General features: G+C 42.5%; 1 protein-coding gene across 1 annotated transcript in view; it reads right to left on the reverse strand.

The window, feature by feature from the left end:
• epha10 (EPH receptor A10) overlaps positions 1-27,067 on the reverse strand; it is a 149,508-nt gene extending 122,441 nt beyond the window's left edge. Inside the window, exon 1 of the mRNA XM_079367751.1 lies at positions 26,705-27,067. Coding sequence (XP_079223877.1) covers positions 26,705-26,783 — 79 coding nt within the window. The 5' untranslated portion in view covers positions 26,784-27,067. The remainder of the gene's footprint in view (positions 1-26,704) is intronic.
• Positions 27,068-27,341: the final 274 nt, after the last annotated feature.

Genomic DNA, 27,341 nt, shown 5'->3' on the forward strand with positions numbered 1-27,341 from the left:
TGATCAGTGAGCCAGAGTTAAATGTGCTTACATAACATGATAAAGTCACAGAGGCAGATAGAGCAGAGACAATTCTCGACTGGAAATGGATTTTCTCGAAATAACCGTGGAATTTTTTTAATTGAGAGAAATAAGAATTTATACTAGATATAACCTGGTTGTTTTTTTTCTATGTAAATCAAATTTATTTTACAACCATATTTGTAATTAATTGAGTCTTTGCATTATTTTCTGCTTTCAAATCTAACAAAGACGCGTCTTGCAGTTGTGTTCTTTATGCATCATCATCGAGTATGAACGTGTATGTGCGTATGAGTGAGATGTGCTTGGCTTGTGTTTGTCTGAGTGCTGGTGCCTGTGTACATATTTTATGTTCGATACGCTGCAGCTGGATTGCTCCAACAGAGATTTGAGTCATAACATGCAATGAAAATAAAGATCTATCTATATATCATCTGTGTCACCAAGCTCCGTGTCAAGCGAAAGCTCACCGTCCTGACGCTCCCACAACACCACACACAAGGTGAACATCGGGTAAAACATGACACGTTACATACAGCAAAGAGATTTCAAAATAAAAGACTCAAATTAAAGTTGGTTACCTTCATGCATCCATAAAGTTCCTGCTCACTATTTTTGGAAACACTTCTATGCAGAATTTGGCATGCATAATATACGTGGACCTGTGTCAGCGTATGTCATGCATGACTGGACTCCAAACTATGCATGCCAGCAGATACTGGATGTATGTAAGTGTGTGTGTGTGTGTGTGTGTGTGTGTGTGTGTGTGTGTGTGTGTGTGTGTGTGTGAGAGAGAGAGTTTAAAATCCCACACACACACACAGACACACACAGGCGAACTCTGGTTTTAATTCTGGGCAAGCCTCACTTGTAAGCCTTTCAGAGGACTGTTCAATTATTGAAGTCTGTATCTTTGCACTGTGCCACTATTTCCTCCTCCATCTTCTCCCTTAGTCTCCCCTCAGTCCAGCCTGCAGACTGCATTATTTAACTCGACACTCATTCAGGCCACTGTCTTCAACAGAGCACCTGCCGGGGCCGTACAGTGTGATGTCACTGCAACAGAGAAAAGACGGCAGGACAGGACAGGTGAAGACAAGGGGGTGCGTGACAACAACAGGAGAACATGTTGCTCGTCTTCTTCTCTTGTCGTGTTCATACGTCTGTCTATTTGGTCTCACAACTCTGTGTCATAGCTCCTTATGTTTTCTTTTAGGAGAGGACGGGGGAAGAGAGGAGAGGAGGGGAGGGGAGGGGAGAGGAGAGGAGAGGAGGGGAGAGGAGAGGAGGGGAGAGGAGAGGAGAGGAGGGGAGGGGAGGGGAGAGGAGAGGAGAGGAGAGGAGAGGAGAGGAGGGGAGAGGAGAGGAGAGGAGGGGAGAGGAGAGGAGGGGAGAGGATTTGAGTTACATAAGTCAAGAGGCGCTCCAAGGTTTTGTGCTGACTTTGTTTTCCCTTTGGTTCAAATTTGAGAACCACTTTAGATTCAATTAGTTCGTCTTCTACTACATTCACCTCTCCACGTCCTTTTCACCCCCCACCCCCCACCCCTCTCTATACCTCCCCCTTTCTTTCTTTCATTCACTGAAGGAGAAATTAATTACAGATACCTGCAGGGACACACTCGGGTCAACATTCACAATCAAACACAAGCACACTGAAACATCATGTGATCCATGAACGATCCACATCTCACCACAAACATTTATTACATTGATATTGTTTTCCTCTCAGGACTCTCAATGCACAAACTGCACTGACTGCAGAGATCAAAGAGTCAACTATAATAAAGCATTAAATGGATACAAAGCTCCCAAACACTAACATCAACTGGAATCACTTTCTCTCCTATTTTCTCATCGTGCACTGCAAAGCAAACATCCCGCGGTGCAGAGGTAAACAAAACACCTCATCCAGTCACCGAAGAGCAGACACACACCTACTCCAAAAAACAGCTCCACGAAGAAGTGACTCCTTAAAAACAGTTATTGTACAAAGATGAGAAATCTCAGGTGTCACTCAGAACATAACTGATCCCAGACGGTAAGAGACCAACACGTCTCAGAGCAGCTACAGTTGCCTTTATAAAAGTCACGAGATACATTATAGAAGAAACAAAGACATTGGCTAGTTAACTCGAGGTGACGAACCAACCAACAGTACACACCCCCCAACTAATATTTTACTGTTGATTACAGACATTAACATAAAACATGGACGGAGCCTGAGTGATGTCACCCAATGATTTCTGAAGAACTGTTTTGAAGCCAAACTATAATTTTTCATACAGAAAATGCTAAGTCCAGCTAGCTTTCAATCAATTTATTAACAAGAAAAACATTGGAGTGAAGTCCGACCTAAAGCTTTCCGGGCAAACGGCAACAAAGCGGCTACATTTCAGTCAAAACAGCCACATCCTGAGTGATGAACTCTCAGCCGTTATAACATAGATATAGATAGATAAGATATTCACTCCCTGTACAGTTTTAACCAATACAGATATTTGTTAAAACAACCATAAACAAAAGAAAAGACTTCATCCTGTTGCATATCTCCAGTTCTGTGTTCTGAGTTTTTATCCTGAACATTGTCACTGTAACCAGAGTATTTCTCCTCACCCTCTGTCTTCTTGACATACTGTCAGATTAAAGTCGTTCCAATATTGATACAAGTGCAACTGTTCTGTCGCCGCTGTTGTCTTATAGTTGCCACTGGCCACTTTTGTTTCCAAGCGGTTTCATGGACACCTGCTTTCGTAAGCGTATTCAAAATGTTAGCAATTGGCTAATAACTTAAACCAGAAGACTCCCCTGAGCTGATTCAGTCAGAATCTGAATCATCTTTACAAGATGCTCATTAAATACATGGCCGGTAAAAAAAATTACAAGCCTCACATGTACCCTTTCTTTTAATTAAACCAGGTTCCTCCACCACAGGACGCTGCAGGATACTGTGCTACTTAGTTTCTTGGGGGTGATACAGTGAATCATGCGGACTTTACTTACAGAACCTTTTAAAGCTCGACTTTTGTAAAACATTCAGAGCATCCACTTGCTCGGAGGGAGAAAGGGAAGAAGTGGAGTTTTCTCATTTTAATGCAACAACAAGCCACTTTTTATTGTGTTTGTTGGCACTGATTTGATCAAGATATCAGACACTACTGGAGGTTTTTTTGTGCATCCAAACTCGTTTCACATGTCACACAGCAAGACACTCGTCTGTCCATCCCCCATGTGAGCTGAATGATATCTTCCTGAGGTTGCTGGTTGGTCTTATTTGAAATCACAGCAATCACCCAGCCATGCTTCACTCAGAAATCCTCCTCTGCCATGATTGCTATTTGCCTCTGTAAGCCCCTTCAATCCTGAACACTTTGCAGAATGATTGACAGTGTTCCCTGGGGGAGAACAATAGTTAGACGTTTGCATGCATGTATATTTATACATCTATTAATAACACACACACACACACAATGGACATCATTAACTTGCATTTAATCTCCTATATGTTGTCTAAGCATTTGCTTCTATATAGAGGCAGGCTGCCTGGCTCCCTTCTGTCCTCTAACAGTCGCACATTTTGAAATAACCTACATCCCACTCGGCCATGAAAGCCGTATAATGTTTGTAAAAAGCAACACATAAACCAGGATGATACATATGCATATGCCATCTGGTGAGCATGTCAGTAAGACTGGATTATTTCACATTCAAGAACAAGATAACCTTGTCTTTAAGCCCACTTTGTGCTTAAGCTCACACTGTTACTCCACTGTTACTGTCTTTCTAAATACAGTAGTAAAAAAAAATAATAATAATAATAAAAAAAAGTCCCTGAAGAATATCTGAACAAATCCACTCATGAGTGACAATACATTTGAGAATGACTTTTGGATTGCTTAACGGGATGAAATTAAACATCGTAAGCCCCAGCTCATGTTTTTTTTTTTGGTCATGTATTTCCAATAAAAAACAACCACAGTGTCAGTCACGGATTATCCTGTCGCTTTCCACTATTTCATATGTATATTCTTTTTTTTTTATCTTTTAAGCACCACAATCAAAGTTCCATTCACTTGCAATATACCAGATTGGCAGAAAAAAAAAATTAGATAAACAGAATGTGTCAGATTGTTAGCGTGAAGCAGAAGTGACCGAACAGTGAGATACCCACAGTGATAAAGAAGAATCAGGGCTTTTTGCGATCTGGGTTAATCTTTAGAACAGTGCCACATAATCCTTTAAAAATCCTCAAAATAGTACAGCATCAGTGTTACTGTATGTTGGCATACAGTGTACGTTTGCCTGGCTGTGTTTGACCATGTCGTGACATCGAGGCAGAGCTTGTTCTTGACTGCAGCCTTTAAGCGTAACCATCCAGCACCTGACTAAGTCCTCGAAATCGTCCAGACACGAGTACAGTTCCCGTATGTTTCTGCAGTTCACTGAGAAAACCTATTAAATTGGCACGTTTGGCTAAAGCTATCTCAAAAAACAGAAGCACTGTTCGGATCGACTGCCAGATCAAGGCACCAGTAAATGGCAGAGACGTAATTGGGGGGGGGGGGGGACCCAACTGTGTGCCGCCATCGAAGGGGCTCTGTTGGATCCTGATGGTTAAACACTTCTTTGTATTCCAGTGACAAAGTCTACTAAATAAAATCAGCACTCTGCAGGCTTCAGAGATCCTCGAGCTCTATAGTTTCATCCCTTTCTCTCTTGTCTTTCCCAAACGCTCCCCCATGTGTCTCATAGCTGCCCTTAGGCGAACACTCCTCACCCTACCTTTGCTCTTTGATTCTCTCTCTCTCTCTCTCTCTCTGCCTCTCCGTGTCCTGTTCCCCTGTTTTTCTTTCGTCTTTTTACCCTCAGCGACATCCCTGCCTCATGTCGCTTGCCATCAATTCATCCTTACTCTCCTTTCCTATCATCCGAGTCATGTCAGCACTATGTCTGTGGACCTGTACAGCCTTTTGCCGGCTCCCTGCGGGCCCGGCACCCATTATCCTTGGCATCGATCTCTGCAGGACCAATGAGCGATAGCAGCAGTGGACGCAGAAGAGATAGAAGGAGAGACGAATGGATAGACGGACGGATGAATGTGGGGAGTGAAGAGAGAGGGGCGGTACTGGGGATGAAATGAGGTGGGTGACAGATAAAGTGGGCCGGACAGAGAGGAGAGAAGGAGGGAAATACAAGAGAGGTAAAGAGGGGAGGGAGACGTTGATGAAGGGAGGGAGGGTGGGCATCGAGGGACCATTCGTCAATAGCCAGCAGTGCGACCTTGGGGATCGATGGGGCCGACAGCCAATCAGTCAATAGGTTCCGTAACTAGCTCTGCAAGGCAGGGACGGAGGGGAGAACGAGAGGAGAAAAGATGACCTGGTCGTAGAAGTCGATAGGGCAGAAAAACAGACCGCCTGTCTGATCTGACAAAAGTCCTGAATAAATGGTAGATAAAAAACAATGAGAAAAGACTGAACGGCAAGAACGATGGCGTGAGAACACGGGTTCAACACTTTGACAGAAGAGGGATGAGAGGATATGAAATGTGCAGATTTGTTTGATAGTCCACCAAGAGAAAAGAAAAAAAAAAAATCAGTCTTCAAAATACCTAAAATCGATCTGTTTACTTCCAAGAGGCAACGCCTTTGGCAGAATTATGACTCTAGTCCATTGAAAAGTGTCATGACATCTTGTTGAAGTATGGGAAGCAATATAAAAACAGGTGTCACTGGAAGACAAAGAAAGCTCTGGACTAAAAAGTGGCTTTTTTTCATAAAAAAAGGGAACTTGAATAGTGGCCTTTGGGTGCTCCTTAAAATCAATAAACAACTATGACCAAAGGAAAATAAAAAGCTAGCTATAATCTTGCCAACTTTCAGAGAGGAAAATAAAATTGGTACCTAAACCAATCTCCAAAGCCAATCAACTTCAAAAACAGCACCAGAGCTCCAAACACATAGTGTTTGTGAGCTCACGGAGCTAATTTCACAAAGTCAAACAGTCTTGCTCAAAAACAACACAAAAATGGTCAGACCATATTCAGGCATTAGCAAATCAAAAGGCTCGTACGCAGGCTGGTCAGAAGACGAGTTGTTCCAAGGGCAAAACCAGTAATGGTCCAGTTTAAATCGCCCATTCGGCTGGTATAGTACTGTTCGGTAGCTAAATTTGAAGGCCTGTTTAGAAGCAAAGAAAGCTTTCATGCTGCTGTCGGATGTTGATCTTCAGTCCTTGTAAACTTGTGTTCATTCTGCGTTTTTTTTTTTCTATCATTTACAAACTTTCTCTAATGGAATCCTGCCATTTAGCTCATATCCAACAAACGCTTAATGATCCTGCAGTGCAGCTGGGTGATATTAGATTCATATCAGATGGGAGCTCATCAGCAGAATGAGGACGACTGCTCCATGAGAGACTTGCTGCTGCAGTAGTTCAAATACAAAGACAGAAAAAGGGAAAAATGAATTTCTAGGAAATGCTGGAAAAAAAAAAAAGAGTGATATGTAGAAATAGTGAAGCTCGGCAGCGAGTGGTGCCTTCTTGATTAGCAAAAAATACACAGTACACACAAACTGATTGGTGCTCGTTGGGAAATCAAGGTTATTAATTATCAAGTCAAGATGATAAATAAATAATGCGTAGTGGAGCACTGTGAGCGGTTAGAATGCCAGATTGTTCCAAACCACAGCAGCAGTAGGTCAGTAATTAATGAAATCAAAGAGCTGCTTTAATGAGAGACAAAGAGCACTTCCTTTACTGATGACTTCCCCGGAGGTAAACAGGAACCTAATGGGACAGAATGCTAAAACAGGGAAGTGATAGTTTGGCCTCAAATTCGCCAAGTGCAAAAATAGTAAAACAATGGTTCTTTTCTTTCCACCAGAAATGATTACAATTCAGTTCTCCACAGTCAACTGTTTATTTGCTTATCGCAGGGCCGATAATAGAACAGAATTAATCGGCTAATTCCTCATCTTTGAACGACCAATTCCACTGTTGATGTAAATGGGTAAATAAGGCAGCTCTGGTTGTACAGCGCGGGCTGCTTGGCTGACTAGAGGATTTAATTATCGGTGCTAATTACTTGTTTTCCTCTAACTGTTAACCACGGGGCCGCCACTGCCGCTGCTACTACACTTGTGTGCGCGCTAATGCCTGAGGCAGCTGCCGGGTTTCATGGGAAGAGGAGGCTGGAGAGAGCGCGGCGCAGGGAACGAGGACGTCTTTTCTCAGCTTGCAATTATTAGTTTGGTTGCGTGTCAAAGCAGGGGATTGTGACTTTGCTGAGAGAGACGTTCATGTGTTACAGGCTGCAACAAAACTGAGCGTGTGCACAATCTGCTGCCATCCAGTCACAACCGGAGATGCTGAAGTCACATGGCACGTGTTCAGGCCGAGATGTCCAGGGCACATGCCATGTGACTTTTGCATTCGCAGTTTTGGATCCAGCTGGGCCTCTTTTTTGTTGTCATCCCCTGTACACTCACTCCATCGTCTGATCCCATGCTTCATAATATTTAAGAAATGCCAACAAGTGTGTAAATGGAAATGGTAAATGGACTTGAGCTTGTATAGCGCTTTTCTAGTCTTCCGACTACTCAAAGCGCTTCTTACACCGCAGATCACACCTACCCATTCACACTGATGGGCTGGATATAGGCCCATCCAGTAACTATCCATTCATACACCCCAGACGCAGCAGGGGGAGCAATTTGGGGTTAAGTGTCTTGCCCAAGGACACATCGGACATGTTGCTCGCAGGAGCTGGGGATCGAACCCTCAACCTTCCGATTGAGGGGCGACGACTCTACCAACTGAGCCACAGCCGCCCCTATTACTATTACCTACACCTAGTACTATTTGGTGTTTGTACTTGAATGGTCAGTTTCAAAAGTACCTTTCAGCTCCCGAATAATTGTGTCTCTCATCGGTCTTAACGTTAACATTCCATCATTTTTTAAGTGTCATGTTTGCTTCACCAAACAACGTTCTCGTCCCACCATTACAGTCGGCTTCTATTGTTCTGTCACTGTGGATCATCAAGTGGCGGCTTCATTGTGCTGTACACTTTAGAAGCATGTGTCTCTGTTTGAAATCAATACATAAACATTAAAAGGATTTATGTATGTATGTGTCAACATCGCCCCGCAGTGTGTGTGTGTGTGTGTGTGTGTGTGTGTGTGTGTGTGTGTGTGTGTGTGTGTGTGTGTGTGGAAGCTCAGCTGAGAGCAGACTTCAGTGCTCCATAAATATTACCAAAAAAAAACAAAAAAAACTGGCTGAAGGGAAGAAAAATAATTGTATGTAACTTCACTTATCGTCATAACGGGCTGCTTCAGACAACACAAGGGGGCACCAACATGACACCTGCACAGTGAGCGTTGAAAAGGTTTCCTTATACATGACACAAACACGTTAAGTATGGGCTTAAAAAAAGAAGAAATCCATTGACTACCTTTAAACAGTATAAACCATCTGTCTGGGTAAAATGATATGGGGATTATTATTATTATTGATCTGCAGATGAGGCATATCAAAGAGTATCAGAAGTATAAGTATCGATTAGCAGGATTTGTATCTGCACCAGTATCTATACAATATTAACGATACACACCACTAGATGTTAACAAGTCATTATTAAACCAACCATCTACTTAAAACTACTTACAACAACATTACAGTCCATTAATGATCAGTTAATACACTATTTATGAATATTAAATCAAACTTTATTCTTGGCTATTTTGATAGAGATGGGAAACGGGTAAAAGTTTCACGTTGCTTGCTTCTCTTGTTCCTGATAATGATTCTTCTATCTGAGAAAATAATTGGTTGCTTCATCGTTAACAGGAAGCAATCTTTAGTTGCAGTGTGTCTTGAATTTGGATAGAAAAGGACACTTACATCAGTGATTGTCCATTATGACTGTCAGGAAAGATCTACCGGTAGACACTCATTTATGTAACTAAGAGGACATCAGCGTGCCTTTGTGTGTCTCTGTACATGTTTGCTCATTTACAAATGAGACGAAGCGTGTCATTATGGAGCCGACATCCTCAGGACAGACATGTAGCGCGTGAGAAAAGCAACATGTTGAGTGATAAAATGTGCAGATGGGGCTCGAGGTAATTATAGTCCATCAACATGACGGCACAGTTTCACTAATCGTTACCATTAATACACAAACACACACACTTTGCTTGGAAAAATAGCATTTTCATAATTAGCCCTGACTAATAGGGCACAGATTTGGGGCTGTTGAAAACACAGATATAAATTCATTGACAGCAGATGGCTGTTTTCCAAATTTCTGTCGCCACCAGTTAGAGAAGCTTAAATCTTTTTACTGTTACTGCAGATCAAAATCTATCAAGCGTTTTCTTACACAAACCTCAATCACACTTACATCCCTTACAGCTCATTAATCCACATGCTTTTTTTTTGTTCTCTTGGAAAGCTTCTTTCTGCTCTGCTTCATATTAATCACACACACTATTCCCTAAACATAAATTACCCGACACACACACTTCCTTACTGGTAGCTTTAAGCCCTGCAGTTGACCTACGGATCCCTGAGGAGTTACAGGGCAAAGATCCTCTGTCTTGACCCTTAAAGTCCTCCCTGACATTGTGTATCAAACAAACACAACACCCCATGAAGGGCTCAGAGGTCACGTCCCCGGAGGTCTCAGCCTATTGAGTAAAAGGTTGCGTCTACACGACCCAATCAGATCACCTCGAGTGGTTTGTAGAGGGATTTGATTAAATGTATGTGCACCTCATTTTACATCCAGAACGCCTTCAGGCCTTTTGTAGCTCATGTGCAAATCACAGATGATGGATTGACTCAGGCATTTGATTATGAGGTGCTTTTAGCACCTTACACAGATGGCTTCACATGCAGGGAGAAAACCTCAGGCACAGTCAGTTCTTTTGTTTGAGACTACTAAGCTGCTAGTAGATACATCTAACGTATGGCTCAGCATGCAAAGTGATAGCAATCATGTTTCCATAGCAAACATTTAAGGCTGTATACCCTCGCCTTTACAGCAATTATATGATAAGGTTATAAACAACAACTTCTTTATCTGAACATTACAAAAACAGATTGGACATATTATTTTTAGACAAAAAAAAAAAAATCACCTAATGTGCACTGCTTGGCAGGTAGTTTGAAATAAAGCACACTAGCTACATGGTAGCAGCTGTTGTTTCTGTAAAAAAACATGGTTGTAACAGTGTGGATTTAAGAGAATTTCTTTGAAAAACCATAAACACATAACTAAGTGTTCCACTACTTGTTCCATTCTTTAACATACATGGGAGGTCAAAGAGGGCTGTTTGCTAACTGCAGCTAACCTAAGCTAACCTCGTTTTTAGGAGCTCGGCTGGATTTTTGTTTAGTCCTCTATTCAGGGTTAGTGTAGTACAGCAGCTAAAAATACATTTTGCTTTCATCTACAGGAATCAACAGTGTTCAGTGTCTGTAGAAACTCAAGTGTAGGTGTCAAACTTTGGAGTTGTAGTAGTTCCTGAATATCTCAAGTGTATGTTCAACCAAATTGCCGTAAAATAACCTTTAGGAGAGCAGTTTTGGCGCCATACTGCACGCTCCTTCACACACCATTTCCTACACATTCATATCAGAGCTTGCATTCATTTTAGTTAAACTTATGAGCTCTGGACTGCAGGGTGCTGTAAGCAGTGAGAATGAGGTCCCGCATCGGCCAAAGACAGCTTATGGTCATGTTATAGGCGGCTGGAGCGGAAAGAATGGATAGAAGGAGGAAGTGCAAAAATATCAAAGGGGAGACAGAGGGACGGATGGAGGGAAATAGGGATGAGATGACAGATGATGAGGGCAGAGCAGGGTCGTGGTTTCGTGGCTGCTGGAGCCCTTCAGAGGCGAGTAGCGTGGCACACAGCATCACTAATGAAATCTGTGCATTCAGAATGAGAAATGGTTGGGTTGGGGTGAGGAAGAAAAAAAAAAGCTGGAGGAGGGAGCAAACTGTGTGCTAGGGAAAGAAGGAAAAGAAATATTAATAAAATCATGTTAGGAAAAAAAAGTATGAAAGATAGAGCAGGAGGGGGAAGCAGAGCATGAGTGACAGGAGAAAAAGAAAACAAAGAAAAAGACTAGAGCAGAAGCCTAATCTCCATATACTGTGATAGCAGGCAGATTTGAATTTAGGGCCCGTCTCTCATGGAGCTCCTATAAATAGGGACGAGGTGCAAACACCAGGCAATTTCACTGCAACACCAAACACAATGCCTGATTGAGGGCAAATTAAAATGCAAATGCAACACTTCCATTTTTCCAGATTTCACCTGTGAGATAAGCAAAGGACCTCTGTTTTCTTCATAAAGTGTGGAGGTGTGCAGAAGTGTGTGTTTATGTATGTGTATATTTGTTTGTTTGTCAAGTTTGAAATGAGATGAGACAGGAGGGAGACTGGAGGTGAGGTTGTATAAACAGATTAGATTCACTATTGTCCTCTCCGAGATGCATTTCAATTGTCATCCTGGCTGCCTTTCCTCCTGCCCTTGTCTGCCAGAGATGTCTACAGACCTTCAACAGGCTTTGACTTGATGAGCATTGAGGAAAAAAGAAAAGGAACAGTCATAAATATAATGTAATGTTTCAATATATTCGAGCTACTTTTGACCCCATTAAAAATATTTTATTTGCTTTTTATGAAGTTAAGTCTATATTTTGAGTTTGATGTTTAAAAATATATTCATATTCTTTTCTTCTGAAGGCAGGTCGTCAACTCTCTGATTTGTGAAAGTGCACAGCATAAACCTTACGTAACAATGCTTTGTAGTGAACGAGAGGTGAAATAATCCCGGAATGGAGACGTACTGTAGAGCCAAGATATGTGCAGACAAACACTGGACGTTCCTACTGTGGAAGTGAAACCACGCCCCTCTCGCGATCTATTAAGGAATGGCGTAACTGGCCAATTAGAATCAAGTATTCAACAAGGTTGTGTAATACAGATGTGCTTACTGAAGTCATTGTCAAATGTTTTTGAATAAATCGTCCTTAGTATGTAACTGTTCAGGTGGCTTGTATTTACCGGTCGATCTGTAGAAATAAACAAAAACAAAAAAACAAAAAAAAACTACTTCATAATAAACATTTGGTTCATTTCTATTGGTTTGTGGTTTAGATGACTATGGGAAAGGGGTAGTTTGAGGAGTGCCATCACCCCAGCTGGGGAAGCTAAAAGCATATCTGATCTGAGGGTATTATTTTGAAGGTTAAGCTAGAAAATCCACAGAATGGAGTCTAAGACTCATTTCTACACCTTACATTGAAGGTTAATCCCAGAGAAGAAAAATTCAGAGGCATTATAAGCCCATTAAAAAGATTTAAAATCAGTATAAATCAGCTTTCATGAGCACAAAGTGCTTAATTGTTAACAGATTTTGGTTTAGCCCATTAATTGTTACAAAGCCACAGCTTCACCATATGAATTTAAACCGATCCAAGTCACGGGTCAGAAACACATTCAACCGCTGTGGTCACATGGTCTCAGTGAGCAGAAGGTTTGCTGAACAAGCCAAGTGAAGGGCAAATGTCACCCATAAAATGCTGCCCAGTGACCAGTGGTCACACGGTTTGAATCATGGCAGAATTACAAGTCGTTTCCACAGACAAATAGAGAGAGGTTTTTTAACCATACCAAAGAAGAATACACAGGAATTAAAGGCCAGGCAAATATAACACCACAATGAAAAAGGACACAGAATAAACCAGTTTGTTCTTTAAGCCACTCTTAGACTAACTGAACTGAATTTTTCATCAGCCTCCATCCTCAGGGGGAGGTCCTTTTAAAAGCAAGCATGCCCTCCTGCTGTATGTATGTGGGCTTGTGTGAACCAAGAGTGACTGTGGAGACTTTAAGTGTGCATCTGTAGGCTTGTCACGTGTGGCTGGTAAATGAAGATGTGGGACTTTTTGGGGGCCTCTGTAAACACGCATTCTCACAGATTCTCGGAATATTGGAAAGACGGGGGAAAAAAACAAGGACTTAGTCAGAATACAAGGACATGGTAATATATTCATTAATAAAATTGACTCAGCTGTCGGGTGTTTTTCCTGAGCCCTTGGCTACCTTTCAGTCTCAGAGCAGGCGTGGTGAGAACAAAAGGGAATGACAAAGCAAAACAAAACGATCTTTTGGACGAAAGAAAACCTAAAGAAAAGAAGGGAGAACACAGATTGTCTGGTTTTCATGCTAAATTAGACAGGAAATATAAATGAGGCAATGTAATTAACTACTTATTTTTGATTGCATGTGTTCAAGCTGGAGCTAAAATTACACATTAAAAGAGCAAAATGCACCTTTGAGGGTGTGATCACACTTAATAATTTCTAGGGCTTGGAGTGACTCTTGAAATTAAAAGCAATGCACTTGTTAGTAGATCCCGTCCAAGTCTTGGAAAAGAAAATATTCCAACCATGACGAGCTTCATTCTCCTCTAACAATTAGGAACTTCCCATATTTGCATCTTTACACAAACCACTTCTCTCTGCAACTACTCCTAACAACTCTGATGCTGGAAGAAAAGCACTCTTAGTCATCTTGGCTGCATAGTTGGCGGCTGGTTCGTTAATTGACTCAAGTCTTGTGCGTTGCCATCTGAGCCTGCCGTCTGCGTTGTGCTGCCTCTCTGCGTCATCGTCAAAATCCTCTAAAAGCCCACGAGGACACACAGAAAAGCGAGCACACACACTGCAATTACTAAGCAAACTGAATGTATGGAGGTTGACGGTCGCTGGAAAGCCCAATGTTGCTTTTGGCTGTGGTGCTGAAAGTTGATTACTGGAGCTAAAGTCTTTGTGCCGGAGACAAATTCTTCAGCACAGAAAACAATTGCATTCCACAAACTGGTGACCAATTTACATTCACATGTAAATCTACTCAATCCTGAGCCAATGAATAGGCTTCATTGAATGCTTTAGTGGCATTTAGTGATTTAGTGGCAGGCTCCTTCAAATGACCTTCCAGCAAAAGTCCATTACTTTATCGCTCTGCAATAATACCACACATACACACTCAAGACTTCAGAGAGGCAGGTAATTCGCCATTAACTCAAGCCACTCAATCCCTGAAACACTGCCAAGTCCAATTGTGTGAGATGGAGTAAGAGAATGTGAAAGAGAACGACAGAAAGAGAGAGGTAAGGACAGATGGAAAGAGCAATAGAGAGAGCGCAACAGAGTGAGTGGAGGGGAAAAAGAGGAGATGGAGGACGGTGCTTTTATTCTGCCCCGTCCCGTGCAAAAGCATTCCTTCCCATCTGCCCTGGAGAGAGTATCCCAGTCGCCTCAGCTCCATACCAGTCGGACCATCTGACCACTCCAGCAGGCCTCACCACGGAGAAATATGCACATAGAGATGACTTGCTCGCAGTGACATCAATTAATGCACATATAATCCCCCTCTGACAAAAGGAGAAAAAGGAAAAGCTGTGCACAAGTACAGCAAATAACTTAACAGAACAAACAACACTAATTGGCCTTCTTGTGATTTGTTCTCATGCAAATTTAAGTGCAAAGAATAGAAACTTAACAAGTACGGTACACAAACAACAACACCCCACATAGAATGCCTACATTGCCAACACCCTCATAATATCCCTACATAACCCCATTTTAATCAATTCATCCATGGATGGTGTTCCCAACAAACACACAGCAATGGAAATGCAGAAAAGAGCTGCACAAAGTAAACGTATTAAACATGAGGGCTTACCAATTATAGTGGATAAAAACACACATCAACAAATTCAGACCTTGTCAGCACAGAAGTAATAATCATAGCTACAGGCTGGACCAGGAGCAGATACCGAAACACGGTGTAATAATTTCAGAGCTTAAGCTGCACAGGAGAAGAAACGCTTTTCAGTATTTAATCTTAAACATTCCTTTTTCTGTTCATTGCTTTTCATGTTTACTCTACAAGGAGGAACTGTAGCGTCTGATTTATCTTATGGTATGTAGGCTATGTGCGTATAAAAACCATCTCTGGTAGAAAAAAAATAGCCAGCATGAATCGACATTAATGCAAGTCCTCACGCTCTAACTTCAGGTGAAACGAGGATAAAGAACAGCTATTATCTACTATTGATGTTCGGACTTCATTCATTGGCTAAGTCACCATATGTGGATTATCCGTGGCAACAGAAAGACAAACAAAAAGAAAAAATAAAGAAGACAGTACTTCTACACAGCACTAATCAACTAGCTTTGATATTAACAATAAACTAGGTAACTCTTTGTATTAATTCTCTGCAGATTTATCGAAAAGTGGCTCTTTCACTGAGCCACCTTTGTGAAGTTCAAATAGCCTCTTTAAGCTAGCTGGTTTGGTCTTGGCTGAAATGTACACTTTACAATTTCATGCAAAGTCATGCTAACATTATTTGCACATGCAGCTAGCTTGAAATCTGAATGTTTATCTTAGCTGTTAAATACAGCAAATCACATTGTGTTGATATGTTCAATTTGCCAGAACATGACAAGTTATTTATCATGGTATACTTTGTTATGTTGCCGTACAGCGACAATGTTTTCTCTTGGATTTGATAAGAGTAAGTCCAGGGTTCAGTGAAAGGTTTTCCTTCCAAGAACTTCAAATAAAAATTGAGAAAGCCCCGGTTCATCAGGGTGATTTAGGGTGCCAGGGTTGCCAGAATGTGGATAAGCCTTCCAGCTGGGGCACATAAATTCTACTTGTAACAGTTGGTGAAGAGTTTTCATTATCCTTTTGTGCTTTGTGTCTTGATTTTTTAGCATTCTTTTGATGACTGTTAGTGTTACAACTGGATTTGGATATTTTCTTAGCAAATAAAGCCCGTGGGTCTGGCACCTGCGCTAGAACGCAAGCTAGATTCACCATCTTTACTGAATCTGTATATTGCTTGAGGAAAAATGTTTTCCTCTTTTGCTATGCCAGGGCGAATGATTGATGCTTTAGGGCATGATTATGCATCGAGCAGTTTTAAACTGACAGGATAAGAGTTCAGAGAGATGTCACTGTACTAACATATTGTGGAAACAGCACAGGAAGAATCGCCTTTGGTGCTCAAACTGTTTTGTTGACAGACAATCACTGGCTGCTGCTCTCTGAAGTAACTGATTAATCAAATGCCACACTCTTTGATTGGCTGGCTTGCTGACAGACAGGAAGACAAAATGGCAACGGGCATCTGGCTGACTTGATATCAGTTGAAGAGTTTTCTGATTGACGGCTTGCTGCCTGATTAAATGGCTCCCCAGCTAGCTGTCTTACGTGGTTGCTTGGTTGCCAGATTACCTGACTAAATGGTGGGTTGTTCAGCCAGCTGGGTAACTGGCTTACTGATTGGCTGGTTGGCGTGCTGATTGGCTGGCAAACTAATAGATTTTTTGCATTTACATATATAGCAGAGAGGAAGCGGAGGAACAACAGGAGCATTCTTCACCCAACCATCCTCCACTGATGACATTTTGATTGCAATCACGGCTAAGCAGGCGAAAGAGAGAAACATAAAATGCACACATGCACATGTCAAAGACTGTACTTATGGTTGGTATAATGACATGCATATCAAGTCGCCAAGAGTCCAACAACCTGCAGCAAACAGGGAAACAGATTCAGGTGTATACAAAGACCAAATAAGTAGCACACATTGTGCCTATGTAGTTCCAAAAAGGCAACATTAAAATAGCGATTAGTGATACATTTATTCCCTAATTAAGTAGTATTTCATTTGCGTTTCATTGAATTACACTGGCAGTTTTCGTTTACCAGCAGAGGGCGCTATATGGATTACAACAAGCATTATCTGAGTTCTTGCAGTGCAAACACAAAAAAAGGTAAGGGTCATTTAATCGTTTATAGTATCATGAAAAAGAGATTCCTACCGTCCAATCATATCCATTAGTATGAGGTCATGGTTGATGTTTCACTATAGAAAAGGTTAAGGCATCCTGCAGTGTTCTATGAATGTCCTCAATGTGTTCGTATTATCTGTGTTTATGTGGATGCAGCACTTCCAATATTATTTCGAGGATTAAAATGCACTCAGCTCATTTTGATGGACACGTATTATCGTGAGAATCATTGGATGTATAAACATTGCCTCCCTTTGTTGATTAGAAAACGATCTGTACCTTTAATCATATTGCTCTTTCATCTTTCGATATCTGCTTTATAGACGTCTGCAACCTTTCTGAAATTCTCTCCGTGCCTCACTTTCTTTTCCCGCTCTTGTTCGGTAAACTCAGCAGAATAAGTCTCTTCTGCTCTCATCCGACCACTTAGCCTTTTACAGCCTTTTCAGCTATAACTGGCACTTCTGATGAACTGGACAGATCAGGTCCCATGCTGCTACGTTAACCTTTTTTGCCTCTCACCACTTACTTTACGTCCTCTGCCACCTACAAAGCGCTCTCTCCGACTCCTGCGCTCGTCTTCTGATAAACTGAGAAGAGCAGGTCCCATGCTGGCGTGTTAACCTGCCTCGCCCACTCACCCCCATTACATCCTTTGCCATCTACGCCGCTCACACTCTCTCGCCCTCAGCCCAGTCACTAACACCCTTTCATTATGGATAGTCTTCTCGGCGGGGGGCTTTTGCCTCAAAGACAACCTGTTTTCCTCATCCGTGTCGGGGTGGAGAGGGTTGCAGATGACGGGGTGCGATGAGGTGTACAGGAGGGGGGGAGGGGGTCATAAAAGTGACTGAGCTGGAGCCGTGCGATTTATGTATTTATTCATCACCGAGGAAGCTGCGTATTAAAAGGTCGGGCAATTTTCCAGGTCACTGACCAAACCCACACAGTGAAAAGAGACGGGTTGAAGAGGACAGACGAGGAGGAGACAAAGCGATAAAGAGAGAGTGGCTGCAATGGCAACCTGGTAAAGGCGATATTGGCAGTTGGACACACGTCGGTGCCTTCACACCTCAAGTGTTTGTGTGCCAACTTTGCCTAAGCCCCCCTGTTCAATGTGCCCATGCTGGCTGTTTGTGTGTCTGAGGTTGGTGTGTGTGTGTTCCCGTCTGTCTGCACGCTGGCTGTGGTTAATGAGTTTGAAAGGTCAAACGCCCCTCTGAAAGATTAATGGGGTTTCCTAGGCACGGGGTAATGGTTTATGGGCCCAGCCGGACACATTTCCAACATGACGGTCATTACCACCTGTGAGCTCGGACAGAAGGGGGGATCACAAGCAAAGACAAGGACTACATAAAAACTGCTGGGCAGGGGGCTTGAGTAGACGTTTAACACGTGATGCTACGAGCCTGACAAGAGAAAAAAAAACAAATAGGGACAATTTGAGGTCACAGGAGCGCCCTTGTCTGAAAGGCATTTTTATACTCTGTAAGTGACCAGTTGTTACATAACAGATAAAGAAATGCTTCAGCATGATGCACAGAAAAGCATTACACATAAATAATGCTGCCATGTTTATAGAAGAAATGGCGGTAGTTGGTTGCGAAACATGCGAGAGTGAGTGCAGAAACGTGATGCAGCATTGAATCAGGAGCAAGAGAAGAGAGTGCAGAAAGATGTACAATAATAAACATGTATAATTTAAGGTGCTGATTTTTTCACCTCTTCTGCAACACACACACACACACAAAATGTACTTCTCCTGGCATGTGTTATCGGTTTCAGACATTGCAGGGGGAGAATCGGCCGACATGGAAAGCACATTAAGAAGCAGTGTCTGAAGGTCAGCCATCCTCAGCAAGACCCGGAGTAAGTCAGGCGGACACCGGCATCGCAGAGAGGATGATGGGAGAGAGATACACCGAGTTCAGCTGTACAGGTGTGTGTGAGGTCTCAAAATATGCCACGTGTGTGTGTGTGTGTGTGTGTGTGTGTTTGATGGCTAGAAAGAGAGCAGACTGCTGAGAGCACGGGCAGGAATAGATGTGGTTCCTCATGTGTCTTTAAAACACGGGCTGCCAGTTGGGCACACAAACACGTGAAAAGCCTCGCAGAGCTATGTTTTAACAAGATGAGAAGTCACTCCTGTCTGTTCACATTAACTGTTACATAACTGAGTCTGGACTATATGGCCTCAGCTGCAGCCAATCTGAAATACACATGGCAAGTTGGATGACCTCGTGTCTAAAACAGGATCTCTCCCAGACGGATGCTAACAATGAAATGATGAATGACTATACACAGATGAGACTCTCCTTATGGTAAAAACAGCTAAATCTTACTGCAGGTGCCCTGAAATGTCAATATATATGGTACTGACTTAATGATTATGACAACTACAAAGAAGGAAGTCAGGCGAAGCTGATCAAATGACAGTCTGCACAGAAAGTCGCTGGTAGTTTTGACTGTTTTCTGAGGGATTGTGCCAAAAGAACAAGCTGCCATTTCTGACATCATTGTAGTGAGGACATGTTTGGTACTTCCACTTCACTAATATGAAGTAGTTAACTGTCGTGCCAAAAAAAAAAAAACAGTCGATATAGTCAGAGTTTCCTCCAACAAGAAAGGCTTCCTTGCCTCGTACAAACTATGTGGACCTCCGTCACCTCAATGACAGTGTGATGTGGCCTCCTAAACCAGCCTAAATTGAGGCTGATGGTCTGTAAGCCTACCTCTCAAAGAAAGGGCAACACATTTAACCCTTTTGTAGTGCACTGTCTCGACACACAAACACATGGGGAACAATTCCTTCCCAAGCGTTTTACTCAAAACAGCCAATTTAAAAAAAAGATTGCTGTTTTACAGGGTTCAGGGTCGGCTCATTCAAATGTGAGTCCACTTTAGTTATTCATTGATTACAGATCCTGGATACTAATGATTAAAAAAAACGGTAGAAAATTTGTAAACCAACTGATCTGAGGCCAAAAATAAGTAGCTGCAATTTTCAGGGTTTTTTCAATTGTTTACACGTCGCCATGAACTGTATCTTACCAGTAGCTCCAGTTTCTTCAACAACAAATGTAATGCAGAAAGTAGCAGTCCCAGTTGATATATTGGGTCTGTATTCATGAGTTTGTTTTCCATACTCAAGTCCAAACGAGTGGGTGTTAATGTTTTCACCATCAGAATACAAGGAAATGAAAATCTTTGGGAGTGCGAGGATGTTGGACTGACTGATCTCCGCCGAGTTGTCAGTTCAATTCCCAGCATGCCCGCCCACATCGAGGGCTTGCATTAATGCAGTTAGTGTTTACTCTCAATGCAAAACACCCTGAGCCCAAACTTCTGCCAAGAGCACAGCTCCAGCTCTGCACAAACACACCAGTGACATTCATCAACTTTAGACACCTCAGGACTGAAACGCCTGCCAACGAAAACTCTTCTAATCCATTAGCATCCCAACAAAGACTGCAAAGATGAATAATGTTCGAGACATCCGGATGAGAATCAGTTGGAAATGTGTCTCATACACAAGATGCTGGTGGTGTGGGTGGTGGGAGATGTTTGTAATTTTTTTATTAAACTTTTTTGCATATAACCTTTAGAGAACCTTTTGGAGAACAGGCCCTAGAGATGTTTACATAAGGCTCTGGCATGAAAGCCGGATGTGTTTGCTAAAGCAGCTCTGGCTCTGCGCTTCACAAACAGTATGCAGCTTTAGATGATCTTTTTCTCTCTATTATATAAAAATAAACACTCAGACTTCCTTTCTGCTTTATGATAATGTAGGTGACTTTGCAAATAATGGAAAAAATGGGAATAAAAAAAAAATACAAGACTGTCTGCTTACTAGGAAACACAACCAGTGAACCTCAAGTCCTTAAATTACTGAATGTGAACTACATGGGACAAATACTATTACAGCAACAACATGAGGGAGTTACTTAAAATGTTGTGATTCGAGGAGAAAATGCGACTTTTATGAAGGACAATTGAATATCTTGGCTTTTTAATTGAACAAATAACGTTTTTGAAATTGTGATTTTTCTTTATTTTTCTACTTTCTCAATGTCTACAGACCAATGAAATACCTGATAACAATTGCCAGAGCAGCAGTCTCCAGTATTGAAAAATGCAGCCAATGAGGACGTTTGAAAAACTGCAGTTTTTCAGCCAAGGAATCCATTTAAGTTCTTAAAATCAATTAATACATGAACACGTTTACAGCCCGATTAAAAATAAACTACTTTGGTATCAAGAGGTCTTTTCTACTCAGGTACAACTCATAGTTTTGATTTTATTATCTTACCAGTTATTCATACATTGGTAGCAAATAGGGCCAATCTGACCTCTCATCAAATGGAGGTCCTGGGTCTAATCTGAGTCAGTCTCGGGGGTCCTGAAATGAAATGCTCGGGAACCAATCAGGTAACGGATTTCACTGAAGGAATACTTTCCGAATTGTTTTTGTCTCTCCTGCTGCCGTTTGTGATCTAAGCCTATTATCTCAGCTTCTTTGTCCGTGCTGAATTCATTTCACTGCTGCATTGATTTAATTACGACCTGCACCTAATAACACTTCATCATATTTTCAGATAATTAACCATAAAAACAAACTGCTTAAGATTTATGGAAGACAGCTGAATATAGATCGACTTGATTGAACTCTTCCTGAAGCTGCTTAGTGTTAGGATGATTTGAAGAAAAGACAGCAGCCCCAAAAAATGACGGGCAACATTGCAACATTATCTTCAACCATCTTATATAGAGTGCAAGCAAATGTACGTAAACATGGAGAAAGCATGTGCAGACAATGTTGCATTCGCATTCCACTAATCAGCCGCTGAAGAAGCGGTTTTGCGCATACATTCATCACAAGAAAATGATGCAGTCCATCTGCAGTTCCTTCATCTATCACAGCTGCACAGAGCCCCTTCCTCACTGTCCAATATGGCTGAAGCACCTGCTAAATCCCACACACATGCACACACAGAAAGACACACTCCCATCCTTCTGATGGCTCATTCTTGCCGATCCAGCAGAACAGCGGCGATGCTGCTGTAGCACCGTTCTCACCCTGTACAAAAGAAATCAAGTGACCCTATTGGGATCCAATAGACATGCATATACACACAATCCACCCCTCCATCTCAGTCAATGCGTTCCACTGGAGGGGGATGTAAACAAGGTTGTGGCTGGGTTGCTGCATTGACTTGTTGTGGGAACCCCTGGTCTGTTTGATTACATGTAACATACAGGAGGTGTGGAACAAAGCAGTGCTGGCAGCTTACAATTCCCTCACTGCCTGCTCGCTTTTTCTCGCCTCCAATTTTCTTCCTGTCATCCACCAATCCCGCGCTTTTTTCGCTCTAACCCGGCATCACGTATTTCTCACCCCTCGACCTAACCACGCCTCGTCTCTCGTTTTCTGCTTGTGATGCATCATTTTTTGGGATGAAACTACCCCCTCGCCGCTCCTGAAAATGACTCCTCTGCCATCTTCACAATCACTCTGACCTTTCGTATTCGCCGAGGTCGCCATAATCTGATCCGGGTTCCAAGGCCGTCCTCCGCCGGCCAAAGACGGAACGGCATGCAGGGGCCTCGGTAGAGGCAGCAGAGCAGTAATAAGCCGGTATCAATCACACACAATTAGTCCCATTAGAAGCCAGGAAGGGTGGAGAGCTCCTCTACCGCTAGCTTGGCAATCATTGGTAAAACCCAGTATTAGTCAATCACTGCTTCTAAGAGTTAATTACATCATTGAGTAATCATGTGACATATGAGTGCATTTTAATATTGAATAGTCAGTTTAATTAAGCTGCGTTTAAGTCAGCAGTAAACAGAAATTGGAAGGATTTTAAATCACGATACGGCAGGTTGGTCAAAATAAATGGCACTACTGTCACACTGTATTCCAAGAAAAGCACTTAAATAAGCAGCAATTTATAGTCTGCTTTGCATCACTGTAATGGATATTGCAGCAGATCACTCAGTAAACTGAAAGTTGATAATGGATGATTCTGCAAAGCTCAATTTTACACAAAAAGTCTGCTGGGATACAGTCAGAAAAATGCAGGTTTACACCTACAGATACAATGCAGACGAGACAGAAAAACAGACGTATTTGTAGCTCTTAAGGTTCAAAGTGAACACAAGGCAGATTTTAGAGGGACAAGCTTATACATAAAGACGACAAAAACAACGCTATTCAGAAGCAAAGTCCTCCTGTGTCGGGCAATTTGAGCTGAAAATGCAACTATGCAAGTTGAAAATGTCTCAGCTTGAGCACCAAACTTCACTTTCTTTCCAAGGCCTGAACACTCCACTTTATAAAAACGCACAGAGACAAAAAGATGGGGAAAAAACAAAAGCATCAGAGTCCCTGGTACGTTTGGAGATCAGTCACATACACACAGTCTACAAGCGCAAACAGGCGTCCACTCGGGGGGTCAACGAGGACACTGAGGCGGAATTAAAGCTGCAGTCTCTGGCAGAAAAGTTAGACAAACTCTCCTCCAACAACCTGAAACTTTCACCTCTTACTCTGCTACACGGGACATCAGCGGCGAACTTTAATCTCCTGCGCTGTAGTGTCACGACAATTAGAAAGGGAAGCAGATTTTTTCACAAATGCTTCAAGACATTTTAAACTTTAAGGCTGATTCCGAAGGAAGTTTACATTTATATAACGGAGGAACATTTTCAAGCATCCAGGGATGACTTGTAGACTCAGAGCAGCAGTCACATGGTCTGCGTTTTAAAAGTAGACTTTTCAGATGGACGAGTGAGTTTCTGACATGTCTAATAGTGTATATGCTGCGACTTTCCACAGCTTCACAAGGCATGATGGTAGGAAATGCCAGCTGTAAATTACACATGACATGAGGTGCTTTTTGAGGCACAGCTGTGTAATAAGACTGAAAGAAAAACCATTCGGAAGCCTGCCAAGCACAAAGGTGCTGTCAAGTCACCTCCAAAGACTCAGACATGACAGGGCATCAAGCGAAGCCGCACGCGGCCGCACAATCAGGAGGATCCCACAGGTTACGCTGAGACTCCCTCGCCCTCAATCACTTCCCTCCTCCCTCCATCCGTCAGCCTCTATTGTTCTGTGGCGAGCTGGTGCCCTCGCTCAGCCTGCTGCAGAGTGGATGGATGCAGCGGGAGGGAGGGAAGGAAGGAAGGAGGGAGGAGAGGAGGAAGTAAATGAGATCCCGATGAGATGCCAAGGTGTGTTAGTGGTGAGGCGTGGAGGAATGAGAAAAGCAGCCTGAAGGGAGGGGAGGGGGGGGGGGAGTGGTTAGATTGACTGCGTGTGAGGTGTACGGGATAGTGGACGCCCCGCTCCCTCCCCCCTCAAAACCCCCCTTGAACATATTAGTGTTTGCTAAGTCAGCTCAGGATGCAGGAGGTTTTACCAGGAGAGGAGGAGTGGAGGAAGAAGAGGTAGAGGATGACATATGGGCGGTGGGAAGAACAAAGGAAAACTGGAGGACGGAACAGAAAAAGAAAGAACTACAACATAAGAAAATATCGTGTTAGTTTCAACAAAGAGAAACAGAACAAAGACCAGGAAGAAGGGCCAAAAAGACAAGAAGCGGAAGGAAGAATCACAACCGAAAAAGAAAAAAAAACAAAAGGAAAGGCTTTTGGCACTTGTGTGAAAATGTAAAACTAAGCTGCTGAAAGATTAAACGGGGTACAAGGACGCTCTGAAAAAGCGACATCTCATAAAGTAGTGAGCAACGAGACACATAAATACTGTAATATAATCTCAAAGGGGGCTTTAGCAGACGCTCTAAATTTTCTTAAAACAGGAAAGACTTGTGCACACACTTCCTTTGTTAAATCACAGCTCTCACGGAAGAGCTCCCTTCAAACAGGTAGTTAAATCACCTTGTTTGATTTGCACATAATCGTAGAGAAAAATATAAAGAAGCGAAAACGCTCTCCAGCGTTTCTTCTCTCTTCGTCTCTCCCAAATCCTTGAAAACAGCGAGAAGAGTCTCTGCCAATAGCAGCCTTCAGGAGCACATTGCTTTCACAGCAATTAATCGCTGTCACAACATCAATTAAACAAAAGCTAGCTTCCAAATCCGGCTACCCAGCATTCCAGGGAACCGAATCAATCTGGCAATGAGTGAGCTTGTGCGTGTTAGCGTGTGTGTGTGTGTGTGTGTGTGTGTGGGTGTGGGTGTGTATGTTGCACCCAAAGCTGGAGAGAAGTGTGTTGAAATAAAAGGAGTGTGTGGTTGGTTCCGTGTGCATGCACTGAAGAGGCTCTAAAAGAATACAAGATCATGTCACACCATGCGTGTGTGTTTCATGCGAAGGCTCGCATGCAAGAGCCAAACATACGTGCCAGGCGAGTGTGTGCACCTGATGATGAGTCGCGTGTGTGCATACGAGGGCATTAAATGTGTGTCAATGATGTATGGCTTTGTGAGTGTACATGCATGCCAAATGTATAAGATAGGATAGCGTTTATATTCGATCGAATGATGAGCATGTGCATGTCTATAAATCCCCTCTTTAGAGCCACATCATGCTCTAAAGAGGCATGATTATGGTCACTTTCCTGGCTTTAACCGGCAGGTCACACACACTTATACTGCACTGTTCCCGAGTTTAGATCATGTAAGGTATGTAGGTTTCAAGTATTTATAAAAGCAGGCTGCTGGTAAACTGTTGAACCTTAGCAGAAGTAGCAGAAACCTAGGCAAAAAAAAAAATCCTGATCTGAATACCAAATCTGCATAAAATCTTGATTAAACGCCCACTACTCTGCTGTCTTTCTGTTTTTTAAAATGATCCTTAGTTCACATCCAATGGGATAGAAAGAGAAGGTAAACCAAGCAAACAGCTGGCTACTTGTTAAAAACGGACAGAGGGAGTATTTGTTAGAGAATAAGTGAGCACTAAATCGGAGGAGAGTTTAGAGGCATGCAGGGGGGTTGAAGAAAAAAAAAAAAAAAGGCTTCATCTTTATGCCTCCTGTCGTCCATGCCACAGCATCAGAGACAGCCAGTGGATGTAAAAGACAAAGAAACCAGTTGCACAAGAATGCAGAGGCAAGAGCTGAGCAAAAGACGTTAGTGTTTGTGACAACCAACCGGGGGTTTCTCTCTCATAACGGGAACCAATCTGACTTTTGCTCCCTGAATAAATCATAAAGTGGATACTGAAGCAGACGGTGGCTCAGTTACAGTCTGTAGCAGCAGGAATGTGATCACTGAATACAGTTTTTGTTTTTAAAACAACATTTTCACACACATCCTACATTGGTGATTTAGTTCACTGCCTGTTTTTACTATCTGTTCCCTGAAGTCGGCACAAATGAGAGGTGTGCAATATACATTGAAGGTTTTTTTTTTCTTGACAAGCTTTTGGATTAAAAAGCCCTGCTTGACAATTTTTTTTTTCTTGCCACTGTGACAAATATTTTACAGTATAAAAGCTTCTTATCTGTCCGCAAGTGTTGATTATTTGGTGAGAGACGCTTACAGTTTTATGAATGCGTAAAATCTGTCTCACAGCCTTTAGAGAGTCAGGCTTCATATTTGGTTTAGAGTGTTCGAACTTCAATAACATTAATATATGTTTTTTTTATTATTATTATTATTGTTACTAGTTATTACACCTCGGTTCTCTTCCCACAGAGAAGTGCAATTGCCAAACTCCGCTGTGTGGACATCTGTCTGTCGATCATCGCTTACTGCTGCTGCGGAGACCAGTTTGGATAAATCCGAACCAAAATCATCACACACACACACACGTTGTAACATACCTTCCTCGGCGTGACAGGGTTCCTCTATGTTCAGCAATAATATCCAAAGCACCGAAACCAGCGTTTTACGGAGATCCATGTTTGTCTGGCCAGTTCCGCGGAACTCTTGTCATCTCTCTCCAGCCTGCGCGCGACGCACCGCAGCAGAGACGCACTTCACCGTTTGAATGGAGAGGGAAGCCGTCTGGGCAAACAGTGCTGGATCCGAGCAGCCACTCGGCCTATTTCATATCTCGGGGGAGGGTTTACCGGGCGAGATTGACACCGCGCGAGCGCAATGAAGTGGGATGTGGACTGGAGGGTACGCCAGGGTCGACCTATCAATGAGCTGCAAACCTGAAATCTCCGCGCAGGTGTTTCCAATGCAACCAGCGGAGTCAGCCCCGCAGTCTAGTGCATTTTTACAGACTGTGATTTTGGAGAAAGTGTAGAAAGTGAGGGTGTCGGGATATTTTCTGTTAAATACCAGAGTAAAGATTATTTTCCTCTACTCACAGAAAAAAGAAAAAAACTCAAAATATCTTTTTTCTATAGGTGGACAATTTTTGGCATTTTAAAGGGGACATATTATACACATGCATCACCTTTTCAAACAGTCCCCCTGTGCTCTAAATGAAACATCTGTGCTGTGTTTTGG

This window comes from Symphodus melops (assembly GCF_947650265.1).
Source record: "Symphodus melops genome assembly, chromosome: 18".
In the NCBI taxonomy this organism is placed as follows: domain Eukaryota; kingdom Metazoa; phylum Chordata; class Actinopteri; order Labriformes; family Labridae; genus Symphodus; species Symphodus melops.